This window comes from Streptopelia decaocto (genome assembly GCF_964273445.1).
Source record: "Streptopelia decaocto genome assembly, chromosome: 10".
In the NCBI taxonomy this organism is placed as follows: Eukaryota; Metazoa; Chordata; class Aves; order Columbiformes; family Columbidae; genus Streptopelia; species Streptopelia decaocto.
Genome location: NC_138665.1, coordinates 6,287,707 through 6,315,644, shown reverse-complemented (window position 1 = coordinate 6,315,644; position 27,938 = coordinate 6,287,707). Strand labels below are relative to the sequence as shown.

General features: G+C 42.9%; 1 protein-coding gene across 1 annotated transcript; it reads right to left on the bottom strand.

Annotated features, from left to right (window-relative positions):
* Window positions 1-1,342: 1,342 nt before the first annotated feature.
* LOC309444154 (sodium/hydrogen exchanger 2-like) lies at window positions 1,343-26,430 on the bottom strand (the record flags this gene model as incomplete). Its single annotated transcript, XM_082061745.1, is given in 13 exon segments — window positions 1,343-1,479; window positions 2,911-2,977; window positions 7,335-7,469; window positions 8,801-8,915; window positions 9,565-9,729; window positions 10,844-10,914; window positions 12,830-12,919; window positions 17,831-18,027; window positions 19,542-19,759; window positions 23,347-23,597; window positions 24,174-24,637; window positions 26,155-26,391; window positions 26,394-26,430. Coding segments are annotated over 13 exon segments (2,184 nt in total).
* Between the last annotated feature and the right edge of the window lie 1,508 nt (window positions 26,431-27,938).

Genomic DNA, 27,938 nt, shown 5'->3' with positions numbered 1-27,938 from the left:
GTGGATGCAGGGAGGCAATAACTCTTAGATAACTTCATAACACAGCATATTTAATTGAGATAGAAATGTAGTACATGTATATGACATCATCTTCAAAGATGGGCGGTTTTCTAAACAAAGTGTAGATAAATTCATGTGACTCCCACACAAGATGGATTAAATGAAGACACAAACAAAAATTTTAATAAGGTCCTGAAGATGACAGTGGACTTATAAGAAAATCAATAAATATGTATATATATGTATATAAACACATGAAATACACATATAATGCTAAAAGGTCCAATTTTCATTTGCAATGAGGTGAATTTCCAGTGATGGGGCAGTCAAGAGTAGCTTTCAAGTCAAAGTTAACTACATCAGCTTATGTCAGGACACCATAAAGGAGCTTGTCCGAATGAAAATGAGACCTCCACAGCTTTGCCAAGCAAATATACATGATTTTCTGTCTTTAAATTAAAACAAAATCCCCAGTGTACTAAGCAGTGGTCTCCTAATGGAGTATTTCTGCACGCAACAGATTGGCTCTGGAAGTCAAAAAGCATCATGGAGTATGCGAATTCCTACAGTTTATTTTATTTCTCATTCAGAAAAAGCCACTTGTTCAGATTAAATACTCTTGGATCCTTCAATTCAGAGGAAAGGGAAGAGAAAGAAAAATGCTGATGTTTACAATAGTAAAATGTAGCCTATTGGGTTCAGCTAAGGACAAGAATCTGAAGGTTTGAACACTTACCTGGAGTTTCAAAGGAAATTACCCAAATGTGGAGGGATCTGTCTTCCTCAGGTCCTATCCCTGGGGTTTACCTGCACCTGCTCTGCAAAAGGGGTGACATAACGTCTTATTTAACTATATGATTTAACTTTGGACTTCACAGCATTAATGTTCGTAGTCAGGACCCTGAGGAGCAGAAGAGATCTTTTGCTCTTTCCTGGTAGAAAACTCTCCTGGAGATGATAAAGTTTTTCCTAACACATAATCTAAACTCTTCCTGCTGTTTAGTCTATTCCTGCTGACTAATGAGAGAATCTGATATTAAAACATCCTTTCTTGCAGCTGCAGACAGTTCCACCGGTTTTCCCAGGCTGAACAAACCGATTTTGTGACAGATGTTACCTTGCACCGTTAGTGCTCAGCTCCACGTCATTTCCCCTGGTTCCCTTTAAAAACCCCGCATCATGCAATGAGAGTTCACGCTTTGATGCAGACTGCTCGGGACATTTTGCCCTGTCCACACAGTCCTTTCAATACTCGTCTTATTTACATTATCTACACGCATAGTAGCCATCCACGCAACAGAGTCCGATCCCTCATGGGACACCAGTGTCATCATCTGTGCCTTTACATCTCCAAAGTCAGTTCTTTCTCCGTTTCTTTCTTCTCACCCCTGGCCGTATCGCGGGGCTGGGGTGGTGGGATGACACACACCGACTTTGAGCGGCCCCGTTCCACTTCCCGAACCTTTTCTGCATTCCCCACTGCAGGAATAGAAAAACACGGACTTGTATGAGAAATGTTCTCCTTTGTGGGTCAACAAGAATGAAGAAATACCAAGAGCTACTGAGGTGGCAGTTTGCTCATTGGGGATGAGCTGTTCCACTGCAAGGATCACTTTTCAGTTACAAAACAGAAGACAAAGATAAGTGTTTCAATGGGGGAAAAAAAAAGGCAATTTAAAACCTATTTTGTACTTTGAAACAGGTTACGTATCTGGATAAATACCATCATTCTTTAGTCAAACTGCATTAGCAACTTTGCAGAACAAAAATTCATATCAGTGACTATCTTAAAATAGCTTTTCAAGATGTAGGTGTCCTGCTGGAGCACCTATAATTTCACTTTGTCACGTTAAGTGATTTTTTGGGAGGGGGTAAATGCAGTCGTGATGGAAGGGTCGATGTTGGGGGCTGTTGTGCTCACATTGTCCCTGGGGCAAAAAACAACTCACCCAGCAACACTGCTTTCTATCACTTCACTCTGCTTACACTCATGTTTTTCCTCAGGAAGAACACAGTTTAAACATTTATGATAAACTATGGATTAAAATAGCTACATTCCCAGCAGATGTCTGTGTTATGCACACACAAATGTCACACAGTTGTGTTACTTCCATCAACTTGTGCAAACCTGTAATAAGGTACCAGCTACTCTACGGCTCTTTATTTAGCAAGGGTTCAGTTAATTGTTTAAATAAAATTACAAAGGAAGACAATATTAGAAATAGGACACAAAAAGATTGAAAGGAAAATTTCTTACTTCTTAAATATTTTTCCAATTCCTATGTAAAAAAGAAATATTCTGTAGGTTAATATTAGACCCAGCCCCTTAACCTATCTCAGCCTATGTTGGGAGACTATTATTTTTTTGTTATTTTCAACAACCACTGAATCTTTTCAATCATCACTTTTACAGCTGTGACTGTGCTAAAAGGTGTTGTACCAAGTAGCATAAAAATTCAGTGCTCAGTTTCCCACTGAACATCTCATTGCAGTTCAGAGGCTAAAATGATGCTCCCTAGAGTTCCAACCAGCTATACTTTGTGTGAGGCTTCACCGATATGAAACTTTTTAAAAATTTATTTATTTAATGTGAAAACTAAGCTTTCAGCTATCTAAAAACTGAGCTTGGGTTTAGAAAAACATGAGGTCTTGAGCCACTGATCTTTCTGTAACAGATACTCAAAACAGACAGTGCTGCTAATGGGACACTCAAAATGCATTTTAGTAACACTTAGCAAGCAAAATAAAAATATACTTTGATTTTTTGAAAGTATTTGGGCATTAACTTTATTGAAGTAGCATTCATTTTTATAAGGTGCTTATGCATTAGCATCACCATAAGTGGAATAATCTGCAATCATTGCTGAACATCTGAGCCTTTGGTGGAACATGAAGAACCCCCCAGCTTACCGGTGAAGGAGCGGCACAGCTTGGGCTGCGGGCTGGAGTCGCCCTGCGCCGAGTAGGAATCATCCTTCTGTGATTAAAGAGGAAAAGGAGTTTAATACACTGATGAAGATCGCGAGCAGGTCTGTTAACGACACTCCTGCTTCATAAACAAGCCATTTACAATCCCCAAGGACTCCATCTGCATTTGTTTTGCCAAGAAAAACAACAAGAACTACTGCTAAAAATAGGCCAAAGAGATGGCAGGAAATATTTACAGATGCTGATTTGTTTTGAGTTGGTGGAAGAGGTCTGAGCTCTCCAGGAGCGATTCAGCAGATGGGATGGGACAGAGCAGCCCTGGAGCAGAGAGGATGGGGCAGGTGAAGCCCATCCCCAGAACATGGACATTCCTCACCTTGGCTGCTCCCCACCTTGGCTGCAGGCCAAGGAGGCAGGTAACGAGCTTGCACTAACGAGCTCCCTGTCCTTTCACTCCAGTGCTAATCTCCACCCTCCAGGAAAAAAAAATAACAAAAACATAAATCTGGTAGCACAATGCTGCCTGAATTGTTCAGTGCTTCTGTAAACTGGGAATAAGTCTCTTACGCAGCTGTGAATTGGCACGTCGGTCCAGAAACCCAGACTGCCAAAATAACTCTGGACACCTCCCAGCCTGGTTTTCTGTTTTGTTTCGGCTCGTTCTCCTCCCTCCCCTAACGAGGACCGCTGCCCTCCATCCCTTGTTCGCACTTTTATTGACCATTTTAATAACAATGCCTTCCCAGCTCCAGCAGCATCGCCCGGCTCCCTGGAAAGCCATTCCCAGGGGCATTTAACAATTCTCAGAGTATGTTCCATGAAAGGGCTCCGACATAATTACCAAAGGCAGAATGTCATTTACGCACATGGCTCACAGGCAGCTCCAAATAAGCTCCTTCTTGGGGGAGTGTACTTGGGTTTTGGCAGAAGAAAAGAGGACGAAGTTGCCTGGCTACAGGTGCAAGGATTTTCTGGGTGCTCAGTGGTAAATAAAAGCTATCCTGGGTCTCAGACACCTCCCTGCCAAGGTACTCTGCACTGGATCCTTGCCTAGAATAATGCAAGCCCAAAATCCAGGCACTGTTCAGAGCCAGCGCAATGCCCAGCTCCGGGAAGCATCAGCCTTCTACAGGAATTTTGTCCTCAGGCGGAGGAAGGTGAACTTTCTGCTGGAAATAGATAGTCTTGGAGTTAATCCTCTGGGCTCTGATTCAGATCTGAAGTCACCTCATAGTCTTGCCAAGGTTTTTCTGCCTGGTGTAAATCATTTAACCTGCGCCGCTGGTTCGGGGGGCATGAGGATTGTTCTTCTTTTCTCTGCCTTCTCTATTCATTCTGCAACACTTCCTTGGCAGGGGCTTCTAAGGCAGCATTTACTGTAAAAGCAAAGGCAGACACCCAAAGTGCAGTAGACCCTCAAGGTACCCAAAGCCACCCAGGTTAGAGAGAAGAGATGGTTCAACCTGGCTGAAGCCAAAGTGTTGACCACAGATCAGTGCCTATACTGGTGAGGACACTGGTTTCTCCACACTGACGGTGGAAGGAGATGGATTGTCCATCGGGAGAGACGACCTTCACTCTTGGTTCGCCCCAGCCTGGTGGAGCCATAGACCTATAGAAAGATGCTCTTCCATACATACCTTATTTTGTGGTGGCTGATGCAGGAGGAAAAGACCAACCAGCACCTAGTAAGTTCTGAGACGAATCTAACTGAGCTACAAGAGCTGCATATTTTAAAAGCAAAGGACTAAGCAACTTCAGTAAAAACAAAAACAAACAAACCAACAACAACAAAAAACCCACCATATATGCAGACAGCCAGCAAGCAGAAAAAGCAGTGTTTCTACTGAACCGAGATTTTAAATTATTCACTCAGCTCACAACACCTAACCGATGGAATGTATCACCAAAGCTTTTTTCAATAGACTGGCAATAGAAACTATGTAGGTGTTTCACCAGCACTGGAGGGTTTTCAGTGCTCTTTTGCTTGAAGTTTGTTCCTCGATTTCCAGTCGGGTTTGCAAAGACAGTTGTAATGCTTCCATCTCGTGGTGAAATGCAGAATAGAAAAATGTGTGGCATGAGAGCATCTGGGGTTTTTTGCTGACTCAAAACCTGGAAGGCCAAGCCCTTCCCTTTGGGACTACAGAAGATCTGGCGATTAGAAAATTCACAGACACTAACTAGGCACATTTTTCATTCATCTCTGTTTTAAACATGAAAATGACATTTGCTTGTCAACTTGGCATAAAACTAGATCTGAGTGGTTTATGTTTTTCCCAGAAATTTAAAATATTGAGCTGCTTTTAATGGGACAAAATCTACTAATTAGCACAGTTTTCCTTCTTTCTGCTGACAAATCTGCAGTCTGTTCTTCTGCAGCATGAAGTAACAGTGTTCACCCACCCTCCCACCCTGTGCCAATATTCCAGGGCTCTCGTAGAACATCACCCCATCACTTTTCGGTATTTCCTCATTTCTATTTGCAGTAAAACGAGGCAGCTATTCTGAAACACGAGCAGATAAGCTGCTGCTCACACAAAGCATGCCTGATTTTTCCTTTTGGGTGCAGAGGGATGCTGCTGGGGCTTAGAGTCACCCTCACAGATGTCACTGGAATCAGCCCCCAGTATTCAATTGCACAAAGCAAAAGTAGCTGCTGTACAGGGGTAGAATTATCACCAACAAATTACTCCTGTGAGCCAGCAGCAATCAGCATCAAACTGGCATTTTGCACACCGCACAGCACCATTCACCATCCCCACAAAGTATTAGCCACCGTCCATGGGTCAGCATAGAGACAGAGTGAATTTACTTTTTGTTCAATTTCTCCCCAAAATATTCTGTCGTCTGAAAGGCCAGCTGTAGGAACTCAAACTAACAGGAGAAATGGTCTTACCCAAGGTGTTAAATTTCCTATGAAATGCACTTCAGAACCTAATGGGAGCATAAGGGTTAACAATCAAATGTCCTTAAAAGTCTGGAACATAGCACTTAAAATCAGCACTAGCTTGATGCTGTTCTTTTGAAGTTTAATTATACCAAATGTTCTACAGGAACATGCCATGTTCTTGCCTATCTATTTTGAATTGTAAGTACCAATCAGCATGTAAATGATCAAATTAAATCTTTTAAGTCATTTGCAAGAGCCAGAACACCTTTCTGTGAACAGAGGGCTGAGACGCAGCAGAATTTGGTGCACTGGTGCTGTTCTTGGTGGGCTCTTCAGTGACCAGCATTTGAACAAAGAAATCAGAGTGCAGAAAAGCCTGTGGCAGTCCTGAGTTCTTGTGCTGTCCCAGGAAATTACTACCTAAATAAAGAAAAATAAATTGTTTCTTTTTAAAAGGTCATTCTGTTCTCCTTAGCAATGGAGTCTCTCTGCCCACATCAGAGACCACGGTTTGCACTTGGATGGTGCTTTAGCCTGAGCAAGAACCCAAGATTCAGAGAAGTGGGTGAAATTTAGGGATGGCCCAGCAGTTACTGCTGCTGACCTGGGGGGTCTGCGAGCAAAATACTGGCAGGACTTAATTGCTTTTCCTAAAGACTAAGAGTTTCAGAGGATGGGAGGAACTGAGAAGACCAAGTCTGCTCCTTGTGCACCCGTTCCTGGCCCATTTCGTCTTTCCAAGGGGAAACATCTGCCCAGCTTCTCTCATGATTTCCAAAGAAGTCAGCGAAAGTCTTCACCAGCCACAGACATTGTATTTACCATATTTCTCTTTTAATTCAGAAAAAAATGAACTGTCATGGAGCTGTGCCAGCAGTAAATTTGGACTTGAAGTGGTTCTCGCAGGAATCAGTATGCAACACTTCCCTCTATTTTACTTTCTTCAAGTCTGTCCAGAACTGCTTTTAAAAACAAAAACCTCACCTCCAGGATAAATAAGAAAGCTCATAATAGTGCTTCTGTCCTCTCAAAAGAGTTAGGAAAAAAAAAAAAAAAAAACCAAAAACAAACACACCACCAAACAGTTTCAAATATTTACAGTCCATCTGGACTGCTGACAATGGGTGCAGCAAATTCCCGCCTTCAACAAAATCTCCCAGAAAAGAAAACATGGGAGAAACAGACCTCCGAATCCACAGACTGAAACCCAATTAATAACATTTGCTCAGTAAATAACTTTCCTAGTATGGCTAGGAGCCTGTGTTCACAAAGCACTGACCAGCGTTGCACCCAAACCAGCTGATTTGTTTGTCAGGAGTTGGGCTTTTTTCCCTCAGTATTTCCTATTCATGGGAATGCAATTTAGGATTGAGAGACACTTTTTTAATTTCCTTAAGGCAACTAAATTTATCTCTAAAAGGAAATATCACCAGCAACAAAGAGCACTCTTGCTAACGTTCATGATACCTGCACGTGGTCTCTGCAGGTCCAAGCCATCCCCGCTGCCTCTTACCTCCGTCCTGGAGATGGTCATGTCTCCTCCGCTCACTTCCACCCGCAGGCTCTTGTGCCGGAGGATCAGGATCTCCTTGGGATGTTCCCCGGGCTCGGTGTCTCCAGGCAGGGTGTGCCTGCTGTACGCCGGTCCCTGCATGTTGCACCAGAGAGACCAGGGCTGGGGTAGGACCATCCCTCATCCCTCCACTGGTGCCTGTGTCTTCCAGGCCCATCATTGCCCATGACCACCCATCTAGCCATGAAGATAAACTGATCCACCCAAGCATGAGAGGTGGGGATGGAGGGAAAAAGAGCCAAGGAAGGAAGATGGGACTCTAAACTCTGCCTTTTTTTTTTTATACAAAATTGCCCAAGCAATCACTGAATGACAAGACTGAGATGCATCTCTGCTAGTCCAGGTGACACACCAACTTAGTGCAACGACTCCATTAGAGGTTTCTTCAGCCAGAGCTGTCTCAGGGCCTCTGCCCAGCCATCCAATATTTTATATCAGCCCCACCTTCACATATAAATAATGCAAGAGCATCAACAGGAATGATAAATCCTGCTTCAAAAGGCATAAACTAACCAAAGTGAAATCTCCTACTAACATCAGTGGAAACTGAGGTAACTTTGTCACTACAAGGATGAGGCTGGATTTCAGCAGAAATGCAAACAGGAGGTGTTGCCTTCATCTCCGTCCCATTCACCATTCCTACAGTTTTACTCCCAGCCTTATCTATTTGCTTCTCTCAGCTCAGCAAAGGGACAGGAGGGGGTGAGTGAGCCCTCTGTGCTGAGCTGCCCACACCAGCCACATCCCCAAGGACTCGGTATTTCATGCATAATCCATAAACAAAGGCTTAGGTGGATTTTAAGGATAAGGCTCCATGTACCACCATGTGAGCAGCAATTACAATGCACAGTCCTAGATGCTGTGTAAAACCCCAGATAGATTATTCCTGAGTTATTCTGTAAACAGCGTTTTCGATATTATTTACCAGTTGCACTAGTTTCATGGCAAAACTGCCAAGCGGTTTTAAAATCTCTGCAGATTAACTCTCACTTGCAGCTCACTGACTGTGCTCTCATGAAAAAACCTGCAATGTGAGGAGAACTCCATCCCTGCTCTGTCCCATAGGCAGCCAGGAGCTGCTGCAGCTGCTGGATCTGCTAACCTGATGCCTGAAGATTCACGTGCTCCTCCTTTCTCCTTTCTGGTTCTGGGTACTGATGCCTAAAATATTTTATGAAATTATAGGCTGACTGGGTGAACCTTTCAGAAGCTGTCATGCTGCAAACAGAGACATGCCACTGACTTGGAAATTGGGTCTGGCTTCACAGAGCCAACTATTCTCTGCTCACAAAGAGATATCATTAGTAATTATGTAAATAATCATAACATCTGCTCAGGCTGTTAGGATAACTGAGATAACTTTTGTTATTGGACACCTAAAATACAGATTGTGGGAAGAGTTATACCGTTCTCCTTATTCGGTACAGGTTTCTTGCCAATATTTCCTGTATATTTTCCAGGACATCCGGATTCACAGCATCCTCCAACTTTTTGTCTGTTATGACAGTCCTGTCGTTGTTGCTGCAAAGAAAACCAGAACATCTTATTTTACGAGATGCACAGCAGCACAACTGGTGCATCCCCAAAGCCCTTTGGGACCCCACCACCAGCAGACACGACCGAGTGCTGATCCCCGCAGCTGGAGCTCATGGCAGAAATGGCATTTGGTGTTTGCATCAGAGTCGTGCCAGCGTGTGCTCCGGGGTTAAGCGGGTAACAGAGCTGTGGCAGAGCGAAACTGTCTGTGAGAGATGAGCCGGCCGTTCTGACTTGCAAATATTTGACCCTGCTCTCTCAGCCCGATAATCGTTCTCGCTGTTGGGTCCCTTCAACACGCATAATAGTGTAAAGGCGTCAAAAATGGTGCAGGTGCCTCTTCCTCAGAGCACCATTTCTGTGTAACTCTGCAGGGGATAGAGATGAGTCTCCATGCACAACATCAGAAACTGTCCATCAGTGCCAGCAGATTGCTCATCCACCTGATCATTTTTAATACCCACCTTCTCATTTTTAAGTAGTGTTTATTTTGCATTGTCCAAGCTCTGTTGCTCCTCTCTTGGGATTGCCCAGCAGGGAAGAGCAGAGGAGGCAGAGAAGTTTGTAAAAGCTTTCCATAACTGTTCCCTCCAGTGGGAGGATTGGGAGGAGTGACAGAAAGGGGACAACTTACAGCAAGGAGGGATGAGACGGGGCATGGCCCAGCTGCCCGGCTTCTGCCAGCTCGATGGCATGTTTCCGCTCCAGCTTTTCATAGAGAAGCACAATACTGGATTTCGGCTGGTCATATTCTCGAAGCAGGATCTTCTGCAGGTATTTGCTGTTGAAATATTCTAATCTGTTTGAGGAAAGAGCAAAAAAAAAAGAAAACACAACACACCAAGATGGGCTTAGCCTCCTCCCGTGACTCCCCAGCATCAAAACGGACCTGAGCAAGTCCGCAGTCCATGACTGCCCCATATTTCATTGTATTCCATTATCTTCTTTCCAGAAATCACTGGTCCAAACAGTCAGTATTTCATTATTTCTGCACTCCAGTACATAAGCTATGATATTAAAACTTTGCTAAACATAATAACCCCCCCACAAAGTGTCAGATTTATTGCAAACTCTAAGCACTACAAGTAACATGCAATAGCCCCAAGGGATGCAACAGATTTAAACACTTCCAGATTCTTTCTTGAGCCATTTCCTCTCACTTTCTGCTCACATGCAGCACAACATTGGGGAAAAATCTGACCGGTATTGAATGCCGATGCTCCAGCTTGGCTGTTGTTGGCTGTTCGCAAACCTGCTCACAAGGAGCCAGGACACTGCTCAGCAGCGGTGATTCCCAAACCCTCTAGTGGCATCTCGAAGCATTGGCATTTCCAGTAAAACCCCTGCCAGCTGCATTTAGCAGCCACCATGAAGTTAGCTGCAGCCGTGTCTACACAGACTAGGAATTAAACCTGGTAGATTGCTATTGGTATGTTTTATGTTATTTGCATTTTTTTTTAAATTCTCCTGTGTGTACAATCTACCAGAACTTAACAAAAACTGCACACTTTGCTACAGAAATCTGTAGAGATCATCTGTAATTTGTCAGTCCACAAGTGGTTGCCCCTTCAAGTGCTGCAAGTTCATATTTTTAATATGTTGTGCACACACAGGGTTGGGGTCCTCAGGTCCCACATAGGCAGGCAGGCAGGAGGGAATGGCCCTCTCATTTCCAGCAGGTTTCTTTGGACAAGAAGGGACAAACAAAACAGGAGAGGAGAAAGGAGACTTTTTAGGCTGAAGTGCAATATGTGACCTGCCCCTTGGTCAAGGAAAAGCCACCCCTTTGTCACCTTGGCTGTGCCATAAGAATGAACCAGGCTCAAGTGCCCACAGGGGAAACTCAGGGAATAGAAACCAGCCTCATTTTGTTCTACACGTGTACACACAGTTGTATTTTGGCAAATCCTTACTTGTCTTTCCAGTAATACTGTCCCCAGTGTCCAGATATATCTTCAATGCCAGCCAGCAAATGATCCAAGAACTAAACAGAAGAGAGGATTTTGCTGTACACCGGTTGCATGTATCGCATACGTGATGAACTCAGTCAGCAAACACCAAAAGCCAGCAGAGAAACTGGGGATGCTTTCAGCTCGGTACCCAGCACCAATAAACAAGAAGGGGAGATGTCAGGCTAGTTCCCCATCCAGGCATCCACGTGCATCCCTTGGTTCTGGAGCACAATAAGTGGTTTGGCTGCTTTCAGGTCTACGCGAGCAAAGAATAATCACTGAGGGACGTGGATCTGCTCTCTATGATACATATAGGATGGCTGATGGATTGTGTGTCCTGCATACTGGGTCTTGATAAGCGGGAAACACTCATATTGAGGTTTTTGAGGACAACTTGTCTCAGGAGATCTGTATCTTCAGGATATACGTGTAGATAACGCAAAAATGCTGCTTTAACTTGAATAAATACTGCCTTTCCCCAGGCACTTCCCACTGAATGAAATCATTGGCCATATCTTGCCTAATACGAAAGTATTAGTACTGTTTAAAATGGTATTAAAAATTCCAGTTTGATTTTTCCACCTAGAAGTTAAATCTCTGTGATTTCCCAAACTGTTTTCCCTCCTGCTAGTACCTCTAAACTGGGAGAGGTCTCTGCTCCACCACAGCCAATGACCCTCCACACCTTAGTACTGATGTCCCTGGATCTTCCTCAAGCTCTAGTAAGAATAACTTTTTTTTGTGGGATCAGAGACAGAAAAATTCCCCAGCGGCTCACTCGACTTTGCAGCCAGTACAGGATGAGAGTCCTTACATTTGCTTTTAGCAGCTCTGTGGTCTGAGGACTGAAAAATGACAGCCCCCGTTCTGGTAATTCGATCAGAGAAATAAATTTGAGGCAGAAAGCCACTTCTGGCTTCTGCGTGCCTGGTTTCCAACTATCTGTATTGTTACCTTCTCAACTTAATTGGTACTTAGCCATTTTCAGCTCACATTTCCTAATAAACACATTTCCAGAGATGATTTACTATTCATACACTAACAAAAGAAGAAAGTATCCTCTGTTCATGATAGGAAAAGCCTCTTCAGCCTATTGAAGTGTTCCGTTAACCTCAGACAAAGCCCTGTAATACAACCTAATTATGAGGATGCCAAACAGGTTTTACAAATGTCCTCAGACCTAATGTCTTTATTTCTAGCTACCCAAAAAAGAAGATAAAAATATTCCTGAAGGAACCATACCTACAGAAATATGACTGGGCGTAAACACTTATATTCAGAAACATTATTTTACACTAGATTCGGAGTATGAGGGCATAAAAAAAATCCCTGGCCAGTGCTGGATGTGCAGAGGACCTTGCATTCTCATGGAGCTGACCCACTCTGTGGAGAAGCCCTCTGTAACTAGAAAGGCCAATGTTTGGATAGCAAGAGCAAGGTGAACTAAATTCCAACTTTGAGTTATGGTGACTTCAGTGATTCCTTCCAATATGGTGTTTTCCTTGCCCTCCCTTTCCTAATTTTTTTTTGCAAAAATCTCCAAACTGATAGTGGTCAAGTGACTAGTGAACATACAGAAGATCCTAACCCTGAAAGCAACCAAGTCTCACTTTCTATCACTCTTTTCAGAGAAGCAGAAAAGCTGGAGTTAGGTCCCAGTATAAACTTTTGGGTGAATCTCTGTCTTTTCCTGTCGTGTTTGTGCACCTTCTAATGCAACACCAGCCTAGCTGAGTTGGTGGCTGCTGTTCCAATGCAACTAATAACCCATGGTTAGGAAGCTGCATAGAATTTCAAAGCTGGAAAGGGACTGACCTGTGGAGGATTCAGGTAAAACTGCAGATCTGTAGAGCCCCTGGAGGCACTCCACATTTCAGAAGAGCCATATTGCTATCAGCGAAGCATACTGGAGAGCTCTGGATGTGTGTTGATAGACACATCACTTACCCGAATGTGGATCTGCTCTCCCACTGTGGGAGCACTCTCTCGTTTCCTCTTGACAGCCAACAAGTCAACAAGAGGACGGATGGTCATTCCCTGCAGCACAAAGACCAAAAAATCAGCTTTTCACGTCAAATGTTCTTAGTGGTTCCTGCACTGGAACCAAAATCACCAGCATGGGTATGGGCCACAGCTACCTTGTTCTTTGCCAGAACAAGACCTGCTGTTTGAGCCAGCGTCTCTCATCTACTCCGTTTTATTATCAAGATAAAAATCCGTGAAGCTTTGACAATGCTAGAAACTCTCTTCTTCCAACCGTAAGTCAAATATGTTGTTTGCTCATGGTAGTAGCCTGACAATGGGAGCTCACATACCTCAGGTTTGGGGTAGGGAGACAGGGGAAATGCTCCACTCTCCTCGTTCGGCATCTCAAAGACCACAAAAAGTCAACCAATAATAATTTCAAGGTCAAGCCTGTGGCTTGCTGTTGCTTGTAGCCCACCAGATGGAAGGGGGCCCGAAACGTTCAAAGTTCAAATGCCTGAAATGATGATAGTTCTTGAGAGCTGCCAGCATGCAGCCTCTGCCAGCATTTGGCTGCTAACTTTTTGAGTATTATATGTCACAGATCATTACGCCAACGATCTAAACAGCCAGTCGGTGGCTAAGTTTACTAATCAAACTATCCACCTGGTGGGAAGGGTCAAGGGAAGAGTTTTAACATCCTTTAAGCCTCATGAGTGAACTTCTAAAATGCTGCTGTGGTGCGTTTCTTAGTTTGGGTTCGGTATGGAATGACTTTTCTAGGACATGTTTACAGCAAAAATGATGGAGTGGTTGATGTTTATGACTTCTGAATGTCACAGATGCTGGCACGGAGGATAGTTGAACACATTTTTAATTGCAGAAACAATTAATGTGTCATTTTAATAGCTAACAGCGATTTTAAAAAGCATCACTGTTCAGAGTAAATAACATAAAATTCAAATTCCGAAAAAACAGATACAACAAAAATACAGCAGAGACTATGCAATTTGGTCTCTTGCCTTCACTGGATAACCAGCTGCATTTGTTGTCATTTTAAAGTGGCATTTCAGAGTTTTGTGATCAGAATTCCAAAATTTAGAAACATTTTAATTCCTTTGACCCTTTCCTGACTTTGGGAACATTATGGGAATCCCACAGGTTGTTTTCAGGCCAGCAGACTGCGACACACTGGTAGGTCCCTTGGGATGCTCCTCCATCCACCAGGGACAATGCATCTGAAGTGTATCACCCGATCCTGACAACTTTATCACGGCTCACACAAAGTTTTTCTACCACCAGGGATCCCGTAGCAAACAACAAAAACTCTTCACAATTATTATATTTGCTAACAATTTGATGGAAGAGGTCCAAGGCAAATAGGCTGAGAGAGTGAACTTCAGATGGAGAACATGGTATTTAATTTTTAAACCTCACTGAAAGGCAGAACAATAAGAGCTTTTTGTGACATTTCAGACAAGCCCACAGCAAATTGGAGGACTTTCTGGTCTATGTGGCACATATCCAGGCCTGCCTGGAAGTGTTGAGGACTCAACAATTGCTTAGTCAGCCTTCTTAAACTCATCAACCGCACTTCTTGTGGCAAGAGCCTTATGCAACCGAGTTAGAAAGGCAAAACCAGCCAAATTACCTGGGTATACAATGCACTCATAGGCCCATGTATGGACAAGCCCAGCTGCTCACATACTGGTCGCCAGTCTGTGTAGCATGAGGATTTTAGGGCAGAATGGTCAGGATTTCCAAGAAAATTAAGTGGGTTTGTGCTCCGACAAGACTCCTCAGTCCTGCATCCATCGATGTGGCTGGCAGCAGGACCCCAGAAGCTGTAGGATGCATTTGCAAACCCAGGTTTCTGACCGTCCATCTTCAATACCTGCTTCTGTTATTCTTGTGTCTGTTTTCTGTGCTGACCTACAGCAATATCTTTTTGGTTCAGCTTTTAAGTTTACTCCACCCTGCTTCCATTCTCGTGGTGGCCTCAGGTATGCAATACTGCAGGTATCTGGAGCCTGAGCTAAGTCCGGCTTTAGAGGTCTTAGGTTCCTGTTGAATGGCTGAAGGTCAAGCGGTTGCCCTGTACCCGTACCCTGTTTAACTCTCACCCTTTAGCATGGAGATGACATCACCAGTTGAGCTTTGAGGTTACACAAAAGCCCTTTTCCCAGTCCTGGGAAGGATTTTCTGAAGCCTCAGCAGAATAGAACTGCTGCCTTAGAACAACCTTTGTCTGAGACTCAAGAGCATCTCCGCATGAGTGGACATGCCCAGTGACCGTGTCTTCAATTTCTGACCCACATTTGCATCTTAAAACTGTCAACCTCCACCTAACAATGCTCCACCCATCCCTGGCCCCCGCTCTCTCCTTTCAGTCCAAAATCTATGCCTGGTCCAGCTGCCCTGCAGGTCTCAACCCATGGGCACATCAAACTTGTTGACCATTTTTTCAGCTCATGGTGTGGATTAGGTGGACATGGGAAAGCAGAGACTCAGCCTCGACTCTCTGCATTGCCCAAGCACCCAACACCCACACCTGAGGGCTCCAGAGAGGCCAAATGGAAGGAATTCACTCTTGCGGGATGATACTCAGCCATGGGGCCACTCAGCAGCTGTCACTGTGACCTGCTATCTCGCAAAGCCCCAGTGGGTGCTCTGCTCCCTCCATCCAAGGGCACAAGGAGGAGCCCAGACCTGGGTCAGCAGCTCTCCGTGGACCTTCTCGCTCTCTACAACTACCTGAAAGGAGTTTGTAGCATAGAGGACGTTGGTCTCTTCTCCCAAGTAGCAGGTGATAGGACGACAGGAAATGGCTTCAAGTTGCACCAGGAGAGGTTTGGATTGGATATTGGGCAAAATTTCTTCATGGAAAGGGTGTTCAAGCAGTGGAACAGGCTGCCCACGGAAGTGGTGGGGTAACCATCCCTGCAGGTGTTTAAAAGACGTATAGATGAGGCTCTTAGGGACATGGTTTAGTGCCAGATTTTGGTTATGGTTGGACTCAATGACCTTAAGGGTGTCTTCCAACCAAAACGATCCTGTGACCTCATGCACTTGAGCAGTGGAGCTCCTGGGCAGCTTTTCTGCACAGCGTCATTCCCAGACCCCAATCCTACTCTCTTCAGACCTATGGAGACCCACTGATAACTTTTCAGGACAGTGCACACCAGGTAGACATCAGCCTTGCTCACTTCTGGACCAGACAATCCCAGCTTTTCCACCTTATTCCTTCCTCAAGTGTCACAACCTTCGCCAGGTGAACTGAAAGGTGTATGTTGGAGAAATAAATCCCAAAAGGAGTGTTTCTTTTACAGACTTGCTGCTGGGCAGAGAAGAACAAGGAAACACATCCAAAATCTTCACCCCACAGACAGCTGCAAGAACACGGTTGCCACTAGATGTCACAGCAACGCCAAGAGCTGCTGATCCACAAAAACTCCTCACACCCTCAGCCTGCGCCTAAGGGAGAGAAAACCTCTCTCCATCATACACCTGCAGGGGTGCTGGTTAAGAATCCATGAGAAATAAAAGCATATTAGTAAGGAGAGCAATGCAAGCACCAAGTCCTGCCCCCGTGGCTCCTTGTCCCCTGTGCAGCTGTAGGCAGGGGACAGATGTGGTACCTCTCATATGCTCCCCCAGCAGCAGCTCATGTTGCAGATGCTCCTACAGCTTTTCTGTGGGACCAGGCAGCAGAAATCAGTCTTTAAAAAGATTAAATTAAAAAAAAAAAAAAAAAAAAAAAGAGTAAAATAAATAAGTAAATTAAAAAATAAAAAATAAAAAATTTAAATAAAAAAGTACATTTCTGCTTTAAACAATAAACCAAATATCTCCAAACAACCAGTGCTGCCCTGGCAGCAGGGGGTTCAGATGTCTACAGCCACCCCATAATGTGGGCAGGTTGCACCCACATGCAGCAGCTTTCCCACTGGGTAGGAAATAACCCAAGAATCACCAGGGCAGAAGGAGAAGCAGGAAGAAAGAGGGCTCAGGGATCAGTTCTAAAATAAAAATTAGAAGCAAATAAATCAAATGTGTTACAACTTTTTGATTTGCTTCTGATTTTTCTTCCTTTTATAACAAGTAACACACTTAATTTTTTTTTCCACTGGAAGAGTTAAAACAATCCCCTTTCTGCTGTATCATCATAAAATAACTGCAGCTGCTTTGCTGCATGAATGTGAAAACGTCTCAGACATATACAAAATATTTAGATAAACAACTAATGACTGTTGTTGCTTCAGCTGTTGGATGCCCCAAAACGATAGAACTAATTCTCAGAAAATGTTAAGAACTCACTCCTTTAAAATTAGGTCCCTTTAAACTGCCCACTTGTGAACTACCAAAACTGAGATGACCAAACCATAAGCCTTTTTTAAAATTCCTGCTGCCCATGTTCAGGGGCTTTGGAGCATCTCCAGTATCTGCTATCTTCTCACCTTTGGGATCAGGGAACTGACCTACAGCTCAGGTAGTGCTGGCTGACAACAACAAGTGGTTCTTCCCTTGCTCAAACAGCAAACTACCTGTAGAGTTTGATCCATGTTGGCTTTGCTCTCACATGAAACATGTGGAAGCACTGCTCCAGAGGGGAAACCTGTGCCAGCATAATTCTTTCCAATTTTCACCACTGCCACCCCAGTAAGGAAGGACCAGATCAACAACAGGACAAATTATCACAGAAGATGCTATGGCACATGCTTTAAGTCAAAAAATGATAGTCAACCTCATGAATGAATGACACATTCTCACACCTTCTGCCTCTTTCAGTAATAATTTAAAATTTGTATATGCCTAACAACTTAATGGAGGAAAAGTTTTAATGACCAGTAAATTCTTGTATCCATCTAACGGTTTAGTACTGGTTATTTGTATGGAAAAAAAAAAAAAAGAAAAAAAAAAAATATCTATCTATATCTCATGCTCATTCTTTACATCTGCTCATGACACCAAGAGTGTTTTTACCTGTATGAACACGGTGAAGAGGATGACAACAGTTGTTGCTGCAATGAAGAGCTTCTTTCTGCGAAAGTCAGGAAGCAAGAAAACCAAAGAGAAACAAATGGCTCCTCGGAGACCCCCATAGGCTATAATGAACTGGTCTTTGCTGGTGATGGTGTTCACGTGAAACCTGTTCACAAAGAAAGTCAGCACGAGAACCCCTGAAAAGCAGAAAAAAAAAAATAGAAGCACATCAAACAAAGACAGAAATTTGGTAAAACTCGTAACTGCATGACATATTTTACCGTAAAACATCACTGAACTGGTAAACACCAATCATGAGGAACTGACCAGGGACCAAGATGGTATATTCCAAATATGCCACTGGAGAAGGGCTTTTCTTCCAGCCTGGTCCAACAGGTTTGCATTTGATTTGTTCAGATGAAAATTAATTCCCAACACATTTCTGATTTGGGAGACTACAAATGCCATTGACTGGCTGCACTTTGGAGGACTTGGTACAACTACAAAATTTTAGGTAGCTCATTTTACAGCAAATTCTCTTGTTTTTTAACTCAGTCTTGTGCTTATCACAGTCCAGATGGGAAACCAGAGTTCCCTTCAGAAACTTTACTCATTTGATTATGCAGAGCCAGATTCCGAGAACTGAATTGAAATATTAATTGATTTACTCTAATTGGTGATAACAAATGGTTAAAGTGCTTGGATTACAAGTGTTCTCAAGGCAAGCCATCAGCAACAATTTAGCCCTTTAATTTCCAAAAGTTTCCAAGCAGTAATTTGGATAAGCAGCTATATTCTGCCTGCATTAATTGCTGTTTCTTCACAAGTCTTTCACTCAAAGATTTCTAATTTATGAATTTAAAACCTAAGGTCACACAGCAATTGGTGTAATTTATAGTCATTTGCAACAGTCATCTACATACACAGAAAGGTAAAAAACATCAAGCCTTAAATCAGTAAGATGTAATCTTAAACCCAACAGATAAACATCTTATTTTCTGCAGATTAATGGCTACTTTGAGAACTGATGACACAGACCGACATTGACTTTTACTGGGAATTAGCTGGATCCACATCACTGCTGCTTTTCTGAAAGGCATTGTAAAAGAAATAAACTTCAAAAATACTAGTGCTATGAGAAGAGCTGTGTTTGGAGAGCCAGAGTTGTGCTTTTGTAACGTTACTATGTTCCTTATGTCTGGCAGTGAAGAATTTTTGAGCTAAAAGATGTCAAACTCACTCAGAACTTCTTTTCATCCGAGCAAATAATTTAACAGAAAACCACTTAATCATAATGAAATATTTGAACGTCCACACAACTAACAAGCAAGTTTCCAAGTGCATTGATGGTGCACAGTTATTAAAACAAATCTTGGCGGGTATTAACAGCTAATAAACCCCTTTCTGCTGCATCTTGCTAATCATGGCCTACCTTATTTAAGCAATTTCTTGAAGTGTCTATCAAATTTGAGTTCACTCTGACTCTGTGGTTTGTAAACACAAATCCTGTTGAATGTTTTTTAGCTCTCAAATTCTTTGCTAAAATGTGTGCTTGGTTATTTCAGTCCTTGTGTTCACATCTGTGATAACCACATGTACAGGGGGAGCAGCAGAGGGTGATGGGGGAGGCAGGAACATTTTCTCATTCAATGGAACCACATTTTTTCACTCCCATGAATAACAAATAAGTAAATCTGTAATTTCACCATACCTAGTGCTCTCCAAACAAGACAGAAGATGACAGTAAAGCAAATGTACGGCCAGTTCCACTCATGATTTTCGCCAATGGTGGAAACCCCAAGAAAGATGAAGATGAGGGTATCACTAACGCTGCTCCACATCTTCATGAAATATTTGACTGTGGTGTGAGACTTCAGAGAGATGTTGGCTTCCACGTAACGTTTCATGCCCATGGAACAAGCAATGATGCTGAGAAAAAGAAAACAAAACAATCTTTTCTATTTAAGCACACAAAATCAACACATTGTCATTTATAAAATGGCTTCACCAAACTTTAGATGTTTGCATACATCTCACTGGGCAGTGAATCACTTCCTACATTAGTCCGATAGTATCAGGAAGGCCACCCGGACAACAATATATAGATAGTATATCTGGTTTTTAACAAATAAACAACTCACAATGTATTGCATTTACCATAGCCTCACATAATACCTAAAATTAGGTACATTCAACTCTTTCCATCACAATATACTGTTTTCAGCTCTTTAATTTTGCCAAACTCTATTTGGGTTGAAGAGATTCATGCTTAGGAGCCCACATTACCTATTTTGCTCAGACAAAATATATTCAAGGGAAGGGGAGACTCTTCTTGTAGTCGGAATATTTAATTTCCTCAGATATTCCATATCCAAGGTCACTTCAGAAACATGCAGCACCAATTAAAACTTCCACCTTGCAATTTTTCGTGAATAATTGTTGTTTCAAGTTACAGGGTACACGTGGTTAGCCTAATTCATCAGCTTTTTAAAATCAACACATTTTCAGGCCAGCAATCTTAGAAGGTCAAAAGAGCTGAGCGCTTGAAGAGTCAAAGCTACATTTTAACCTGGAAAGAAACGTTTTGTTCTAAATATTGTACCAGCAATAGCAAAATGGCTTCACATTTCTGAGATTTGATTTCCATTTTTTCAAATTAAGATTCACCTCTGCCCACTGTGAGTTACTGATCACTGGGTTTTGCATTCAAACAAACACAAACCCAAAGACATTTCTATTTCTTTCATTTAAAAAAAAACTGTTATTTTGGTTTTCCTCATTGCCATAAAAACCCCACACACTCTTAGAAGAAAGAAACATTTGGGTTTGTCTGGAATTAAAACTTCAGGGAGAGGACTCGTAGAAAAGGCACAGGATGCCAAAGGTCAGACTCAGAAAAGCCACGATACTCTTACTGGGGAAAAAGATCCCATTTTACCCAGCAGCATGAGACCAAGATTCAAATCTCTTTTTCACCTAATGTTCTTCGAGTTCGCATCTTTCATCTCCTAAGAAAATGTACCAATATTTTAAAACATTCTGAAATTGGTCTTTTTTAATTTATCCTCTTTAGATTGACCCACTTTGTATAAAGCACGGAGCCAGAAAGAGTAACAGAGATTGAACCACAGGCTACAAAGAAAATAATAAATTCTTCTCTTTCTGTATCTGCCTCTGGGTACAGAGTCAATAAAACAGCTGCAAGCAGGAACTAAGAAATCCAACAAGTATTTATGGGCAAGTGACTTTCAGAACTGTGGTTTGGGAACACTTCTTGGGAAAAGGATATGGCTTCACAGCAGATTCACAGACAAGGAATAAACTTGACCTGTTCTGTCACAACTTCAAAGATGTTTCCCCCACGGGGGAAGGAAAAAAAAAAAAAGAAAAAAAGAAGTCAAACGAAAAAACATTTGCAGAATTGTTTAGCAGATTGGGTTGCATTCACAGATTTTTTTTTGTGGACTATGTGGAATTGATTTTTTTTGGCAATCAAATTATTTTTCAAATAAACGAACTGCCAAGATCTGTTTCTTATAATACAGTATTCCCTGGTCACAAATGAATGGTTTGAAATCAAGATACATAAAAGAGGCATTTATAATTTGGCAATTATAAGACCAGCAGTGCAGGAATCGGCTGCCTTTGCAATTGTTTTGCTTTAGAAACAATGCATTATTCAAAAGAATAGAAAATGGGTTCCATAATGGGTACAGTAGATTGTGATTGATAGAAAGAGACACTATTAGGATTGAATGTTTTCTGCTCCATGATGATTATGCAGCATATTTATTTCACTGTTCTGTTTCATGCTCCTATAAATAGGCTTTCTCTTACCTATTCCCAGAGCTAGAATTGTTTTCAGTAATGCTAGAATATTGCTCCTATTAACCATTTGAGGAAACTAAATCTGCAAGATACAGAAATGGTTTCTACCCAGAACAGTGTCATTAGTTTTAAACTAGATTTCCCAGATATTCTTGTGTCTAGCTGGTACCTGACTTAATTTTTTAATTTACTTTTAATCTTCATTATTATCAGATTTACAGTTGTTTACACTGTAGCTATCAATGCAGTCTAAGTGCACTTTGTAGTCTTTAGAGAAATATTAAATAGTTGGCTGTGATTCCCCAGCACCAGCTGTCTTAGTTTAGGAAGGAGAACCAAGTGCAACTGATAACAGCCCCCAGAAACCAGGACTGAATCACACAGTTTTTCATCTGTTTCTGCTTTCCAAGGTGAGCTTTCTTTGACCTTTAGGATTATTATCTACTTTTTTCTTGTCCCCTGCTCTGCAAGTGAAAAGCATGAGGTCACCGGAAAGCTCAGTTCCCCCTCCTAAAAATGGAAGGTTCTGGCCCATAATTATTGATTTTATTGGAGGATGTACCCAGTAAAAAGAAAAATAAATTAGCTGTATTGTCTAGAAATTACCATTTGTGAAAGGCTGAATTTACAGAAACAAACAGTTTTGCTTCGCTGATCCACAGGGACACACGAGATGGTATCTGATAGAGCACAGGACCCGGCTGCAGGACACAGGTTGTCCCCATCTGCCCCATGTTGCTATACCCTTGTTGCACAAAAGCTTCATGAAGAAAACCTGTCAGTGCTCTAAAGTGCTTCCTAAAATGAAGAGTGTATAGATTGACCGTGCTATAGCAAATGGTTAATGTTTAGTGCCTTTGGAACCTGGATCTCTGACAGATTTGGCTGGAATTGCCCAGCAGATTTCCAGCGTTGATGGGGAGTGATGATGGGTGGACACACACATGGGGCATGAAAACACAACAGCCTTGTTCAGGAGACCAGACAATCTCGTGAGCTGTGTATGAACTTCTTCTGATGCCAAATCTGCATCTCCAAGTTACACCTCCAAAGCACTCCCCAACAATAGGACTATTTCCAGTAAGGGATACACAATTCCCACCCCGTCACTCATTTACTCTGTCACCATAAGGTCTTTGGGGCCATCACCCAAAGCTAACTAGCGGGGAGGGCATGCATATCAGGAGGAGGGTGTTAGAACAGACATCCTGTAAACTCGGACCAAACCTTTCTGAGAAGTTGATTAAATACGCCTTGCAGCTCTTCAAACATTAGTTCTGACCAGGCCACACAAGGAAAAGAACAAAATATGCCAAAAAAGCCTCTTCTGGCTGTGCCAAAGCCATCAGACATCTCACTGCTTGAACATTCAAGGTTTCCAAACAAAAAACATGGAGTTAAATAAACATTCCTCAATAACCTACATAAACCAATCAGCCATCTGAAACTTGCCCAGAAGTCATCTGGATTGCTCGTGACTTGCAGCAATTACCATTGATGTGCAATTGTGCAATGGGTGAAACATGGTTACAACTCTCAGCTCTTCCACAGCTTTTTATACTTGCTATTCACTGCCGTGCACAGATTTCCAGCTAAGCAAACCTACTTTATTTTTTTTTTTTCTGATAGTTTTCAGTAAAATAGCCAAAAAGCTTTCCTGGAGAGTTGAGGTTTTGGGACATACTTACGCCATGATCCCCGAAAGGTGAAACATTTCAGCGGTGAGGTAGGAAAGGTAGCTGTACAGGAAGACAAAGAGTGGTTCAATGACACGGATATCCTTGGTGAATCGCGTGGTAAAGGCGGCAGTCATCCCAAAAATAAGACCTACTAAAACTCCTCCTAGCCCAACCACAAAGAATTGTCCAACTCCAGCAAAAACATCCACGCTTTTGATAGCTGGCATTTCACAGAAAGATCGAAATAGCTTGTAGAGCACCTGGATGAAAATGGAAGAGGAAAAGCAACTGTTAACAAGACATTATCATAGAATCATGGAATAGTTTGGGTTGGAAGGGACCTTCCCAGCTCATCCAGTGCCCCCCCTGCCATGAGCAGGGACATCTTCACCAGCTCAGGTTGCTCAGAGCCCCATCCAGCCTGGCCTGGGATGTCTCCAGGGATTGTGCATCCACCACCACATCTCTGGCCAACCTGGGCCAGGCTCTCACCACCCTCAGTCTAAAAAATTTCTTCCTCGTATTCAACAGACATGGCCATATGTAGCAATGACAAAATACGCTGCGGGGATTTCTGCCAGTGAAGGGTCAGTGTCCTTCTCTGGAAGTCAGGCTCCTACCAGGGGAATGCTGTGGCACTCCCATGCATTTCTGTCCCCAGACATACAGTCAAAGAGCTGTTCACCTGAAAGCTTCTCAGGACCTCAGACCAGAGAAGTGGACCAGGAGTCCTCTGCTAGAAGAAGCTGTTGATAATTTTCCCTCTGCAGATCCCACCTCTCTGCACCAACCCATCCTTCTCCTGAACACCAAACACTCCAAAGGCTGGTCCTTACCACCGTCACTGCATCGTTCAGGAGCGATTCTCCAAAGACCAAAATGTGCAGTTTTTCATTGACGTGTATCTCTTCAAACACCGCCAACACGGCCACGGGATCCACAGCGGCAATCAGGCTGCCGAAGAGGAGGTTGTGGAGCAATGACACATCCTGGAGGTGAAAGGCTTTCACCTGGCAGATCCCGTACAGCGAAAAGCCGATCCCAAATACATTCCATATTGTCCCCACAACCGCGTAGAGGAGGATAGTGCCGATGTTCTCAAAAAAGGGACGGCTGGGCATGAAGTACCCTGCATCGAGGACGATGGGCGGCAGCAGGTAGAGGAAAAAGATGTCGCTGTCCATGACGGGCGGCGACTTGTCGTTTAAGCCGTAGATGATTCCCCCCATGATAAGCCCTACAAAGATCAATAAGCAGCTTTCGGGAACGACAGAAGGCAGCTTGTTGTATAGATGAAAACCTGGAAGGGGATGAACGAAAAAAAATACATATATTAAAAAAAAAATAATAAAAATAAAAAATAAATAAATAAATAAATAAATAAATAAATAAATATTTTATCAGCCCAAACTGGCTGAAGAGCATCAACCAGCTCCTTGTTGGGGTGAGGAAGGTCCTTGTGCTCCCACCTTCAGCAAGCTGCGCTTTGGAGTAGTAATAAAAGCACACAACTAAAGTGAAGCCGCTCAATCAGAAATTGGCTAGAAGATCTAAAATTTTATGGAAAAATACAAAACTTTGTCAAAATTACTGTTGGTTCAGACTGCATTTCATCATAGCATAAGGTTAAAGATCTATTTTTAGGTAACACACAAACAGAAAAACTAATCTGCATAAATAAAAAAGTCTTTGGAATTATTTATGATGTAATCTAGTTAGCATGCCATCTTCAGCACTAATGTAAATGGCAACTGCTAATTTTAAACACAATGCAAATTCCATTCATCAAAAAATATACAAAAACATTCTCATTAATTATAAATGGTGCCACTTTTAATATTGTTTAATCATTGACACTTAAAGCTAAAGGCAACATTGAAAAAAGTCCAATGAGGCAGCCTTGTGCAACATTCAATGTTAGAGAGAAACGCTGACAACCACAAGTATTCAAGGTGAGCTATTAAAAGAAAGTAACTGATACAAACCAACCTGGAATAGGGGTAATAGGAAAAAAGAATTGTGATCATTATTATTTCTTCGTGCATGTTAATAAAGTTGAGATCTCATCATATAATATGCAGAATAGCAAAATGAAAAGACCATTTCCATCTGAAAGAAGTTCTGATGTAAATGAATCTCAGAGACTTCTGTCTGAGGAAAAAAAAATAAAGAGAGGGAAAAAAATGCTACAAAATAAATTTTATAGCAGTAATTTAACAGAAGTGACCACAATTCCTGAAAAAAATATACATATAATTTCCACTTTCCTATGGCCAGTTTTGTAGAATAAGAAGGAAAAAAAAAGAAAATCTGAGTTATACAAAATATAATTTCTTAGGTGCCGTTACACAGATAACCTCCCTAATGCACAGAGACTTGATTTTCGGCTCTATAACACCCTGCACACAGATTGAATTATTCCTTGCCACTGGCCAGACAGAGAACCCTTTTTTAAGCCCAAGAAGTCTTCATTTTAAGATGAAGATTCCCGTGGGCAACCCACAAGCTCATGGAGATGAACTCGCACCTTGGTGTGCACTGCAGTTAAATTAAATTCCTGGAAACCCTGATATTTTCCCTACTAACAGCAGTGCCACGCACAGGTGTGAAGTCTGAGATGGAAAACCACCATTTCCAATCTAAAATGCAACCAGGTAGCTATTTTCCATGCGTGCCATATGTCTGGCACACACTTTGTGCATCCTTAGGATGTGGCGTGTTATCTGCGGCTCCAAGGTTGCAGAAAGGGCGAAGCAAAGGCCACCCCTGCCCACACCATCCCCATGGAGACCCTCTCACCCTCTCAAGATGCCTCACCTATTTTGGCCAAGGACGCCAACATGATCCAGAGAGTGATTTCAAAGGGGACTTGAACATGCTGATAATCCAGAGAGAAAAATGCGTGTTCCGAGGACTCGTTGCCCTGGGCTTCCTCACCAACCCAGCTGATGTTCTCCAGGACCACGTCCTCCAGCAGTGGCATCACTGGGGAGCCTTGGGGGACCCTGGCCCTGCTGGCTTGGATGACAGAAGACAGCAAGGACCAAGCTAGGATGCAGCTGCAGCTTTGGACCCTGGTTTCTGCCCCTCCATCTGCCCCAGGGGTTTGGCCACTGGCTGCTCCTGATGAGGACGAGCGGTCGGGAGCGCCGGTGGAGGCAGCGGAGCTCGGCTCGCTCTCGTTGCATGGGTTGCTGCAAAGAGAGGAGCAGCCGCTCCGCCTCACGCTGTCTCTCCGCCCTGGTCCTTTAGTTTCCAGCTGGGAGAATCACACCCTGGAGCACCACATGCCCAAACAGGCAGAGGTTCCTCCTGCAGATGCTCCCTAGAATAAACACCTCCTGCACCCTTCGACCAACTGCACTTCTCTGCATGCTTGAGAAAGGGACAAGAGTTGCATTTTAGTCCTAATGCTTGAAATATTTGGGCTTACAGTCTCTCAGAAACCTTTCTTGGGGGGGAGAAAAACTTAGAAAAATTAAAAAAAAAAAAAACAAAATTAAAAAAAACCCTTTTCTGCTAGAGCAGCCAGGCTTTGATGGAACCAATCCGACATTAACCAGCCCCATCCAGAAATGGACCCATCTTATGGTGGTCTTCACTGCAACAGCAAAAATCAGAAAGTCTGTTTGGTAAATCAAGCACAGCACCCAGCTTTTTTCTGCGAAATCCAGAGCTGCAGGGCTGTGCTGGAGAGAGGTCACCTGTCCTGGAAGAATAAGCTACAACAATTGCTTAAAGCTTCTTCCTATCACAAGGGCTAACATGAAAAGTTACCTTCATCTCTCTTCCCTACGTGTAAACAGCACTGAAAACAGAGTGAGCTTGATTAGAAAAGTTAGACAGAAAAATAAAAAGTTATTAACGTATCTAACACTGTTGGAAATAACATAGAGGGGAAAAAAGCAAACAAACAAACCCCACACACCTTGGGCCAAATTCCTCCATTTGAAGTTTCACTTAAGTTGATGATGTTTCAACAGGGCTGAATTTGGTGCCAAGAACACATGTAATTAAAGCACACAAGCCCCGGGCTGTTGCTGGACTGATCGATGGCCTATTTGTTTCTCTTGAGCTGCCCAAATCACACCGAAATCGAGCTGCCAGTAACGAGCTGCTGACCCAATTTCCTGCTGTAGAGTCAGAATCCGGCACCACACAGACACGGATCCTGGTTTCTCAGCACCACCTGAGCTCCCTGTTTCTGATCCGATTGGTAAAGCAGGAGGAGGATAAACTTTGGGAGGTGGGAGAGCTGCAGTGACACATTCCAGGAGTGACATCTTTCTACTTTACCATGGTTAATTTGAATTATAGTGTGCTTTTACCACACCAGCTGACTTTAAGGCAAAGCAACATGCCTCTCATTGAAGCAGCCTTCTAGTAAACTAAGCTTTTTTAATTTGGTGCCACTTCTCATTTTGTATATTTAAAAAAATAAACAAAACTGCAGGATAGATACTTAGAGGGCAGAAATCCCACAAGCTTTTCCTCTGGCTTCCATCATTCAATTCCACAGGGTCTGGAACAAGGAAGAGGTGAGGAGACAGGATCCTTGTTACTCTGAAGCAGGGGGAATACAGTGCTCCTAACAGCAACTC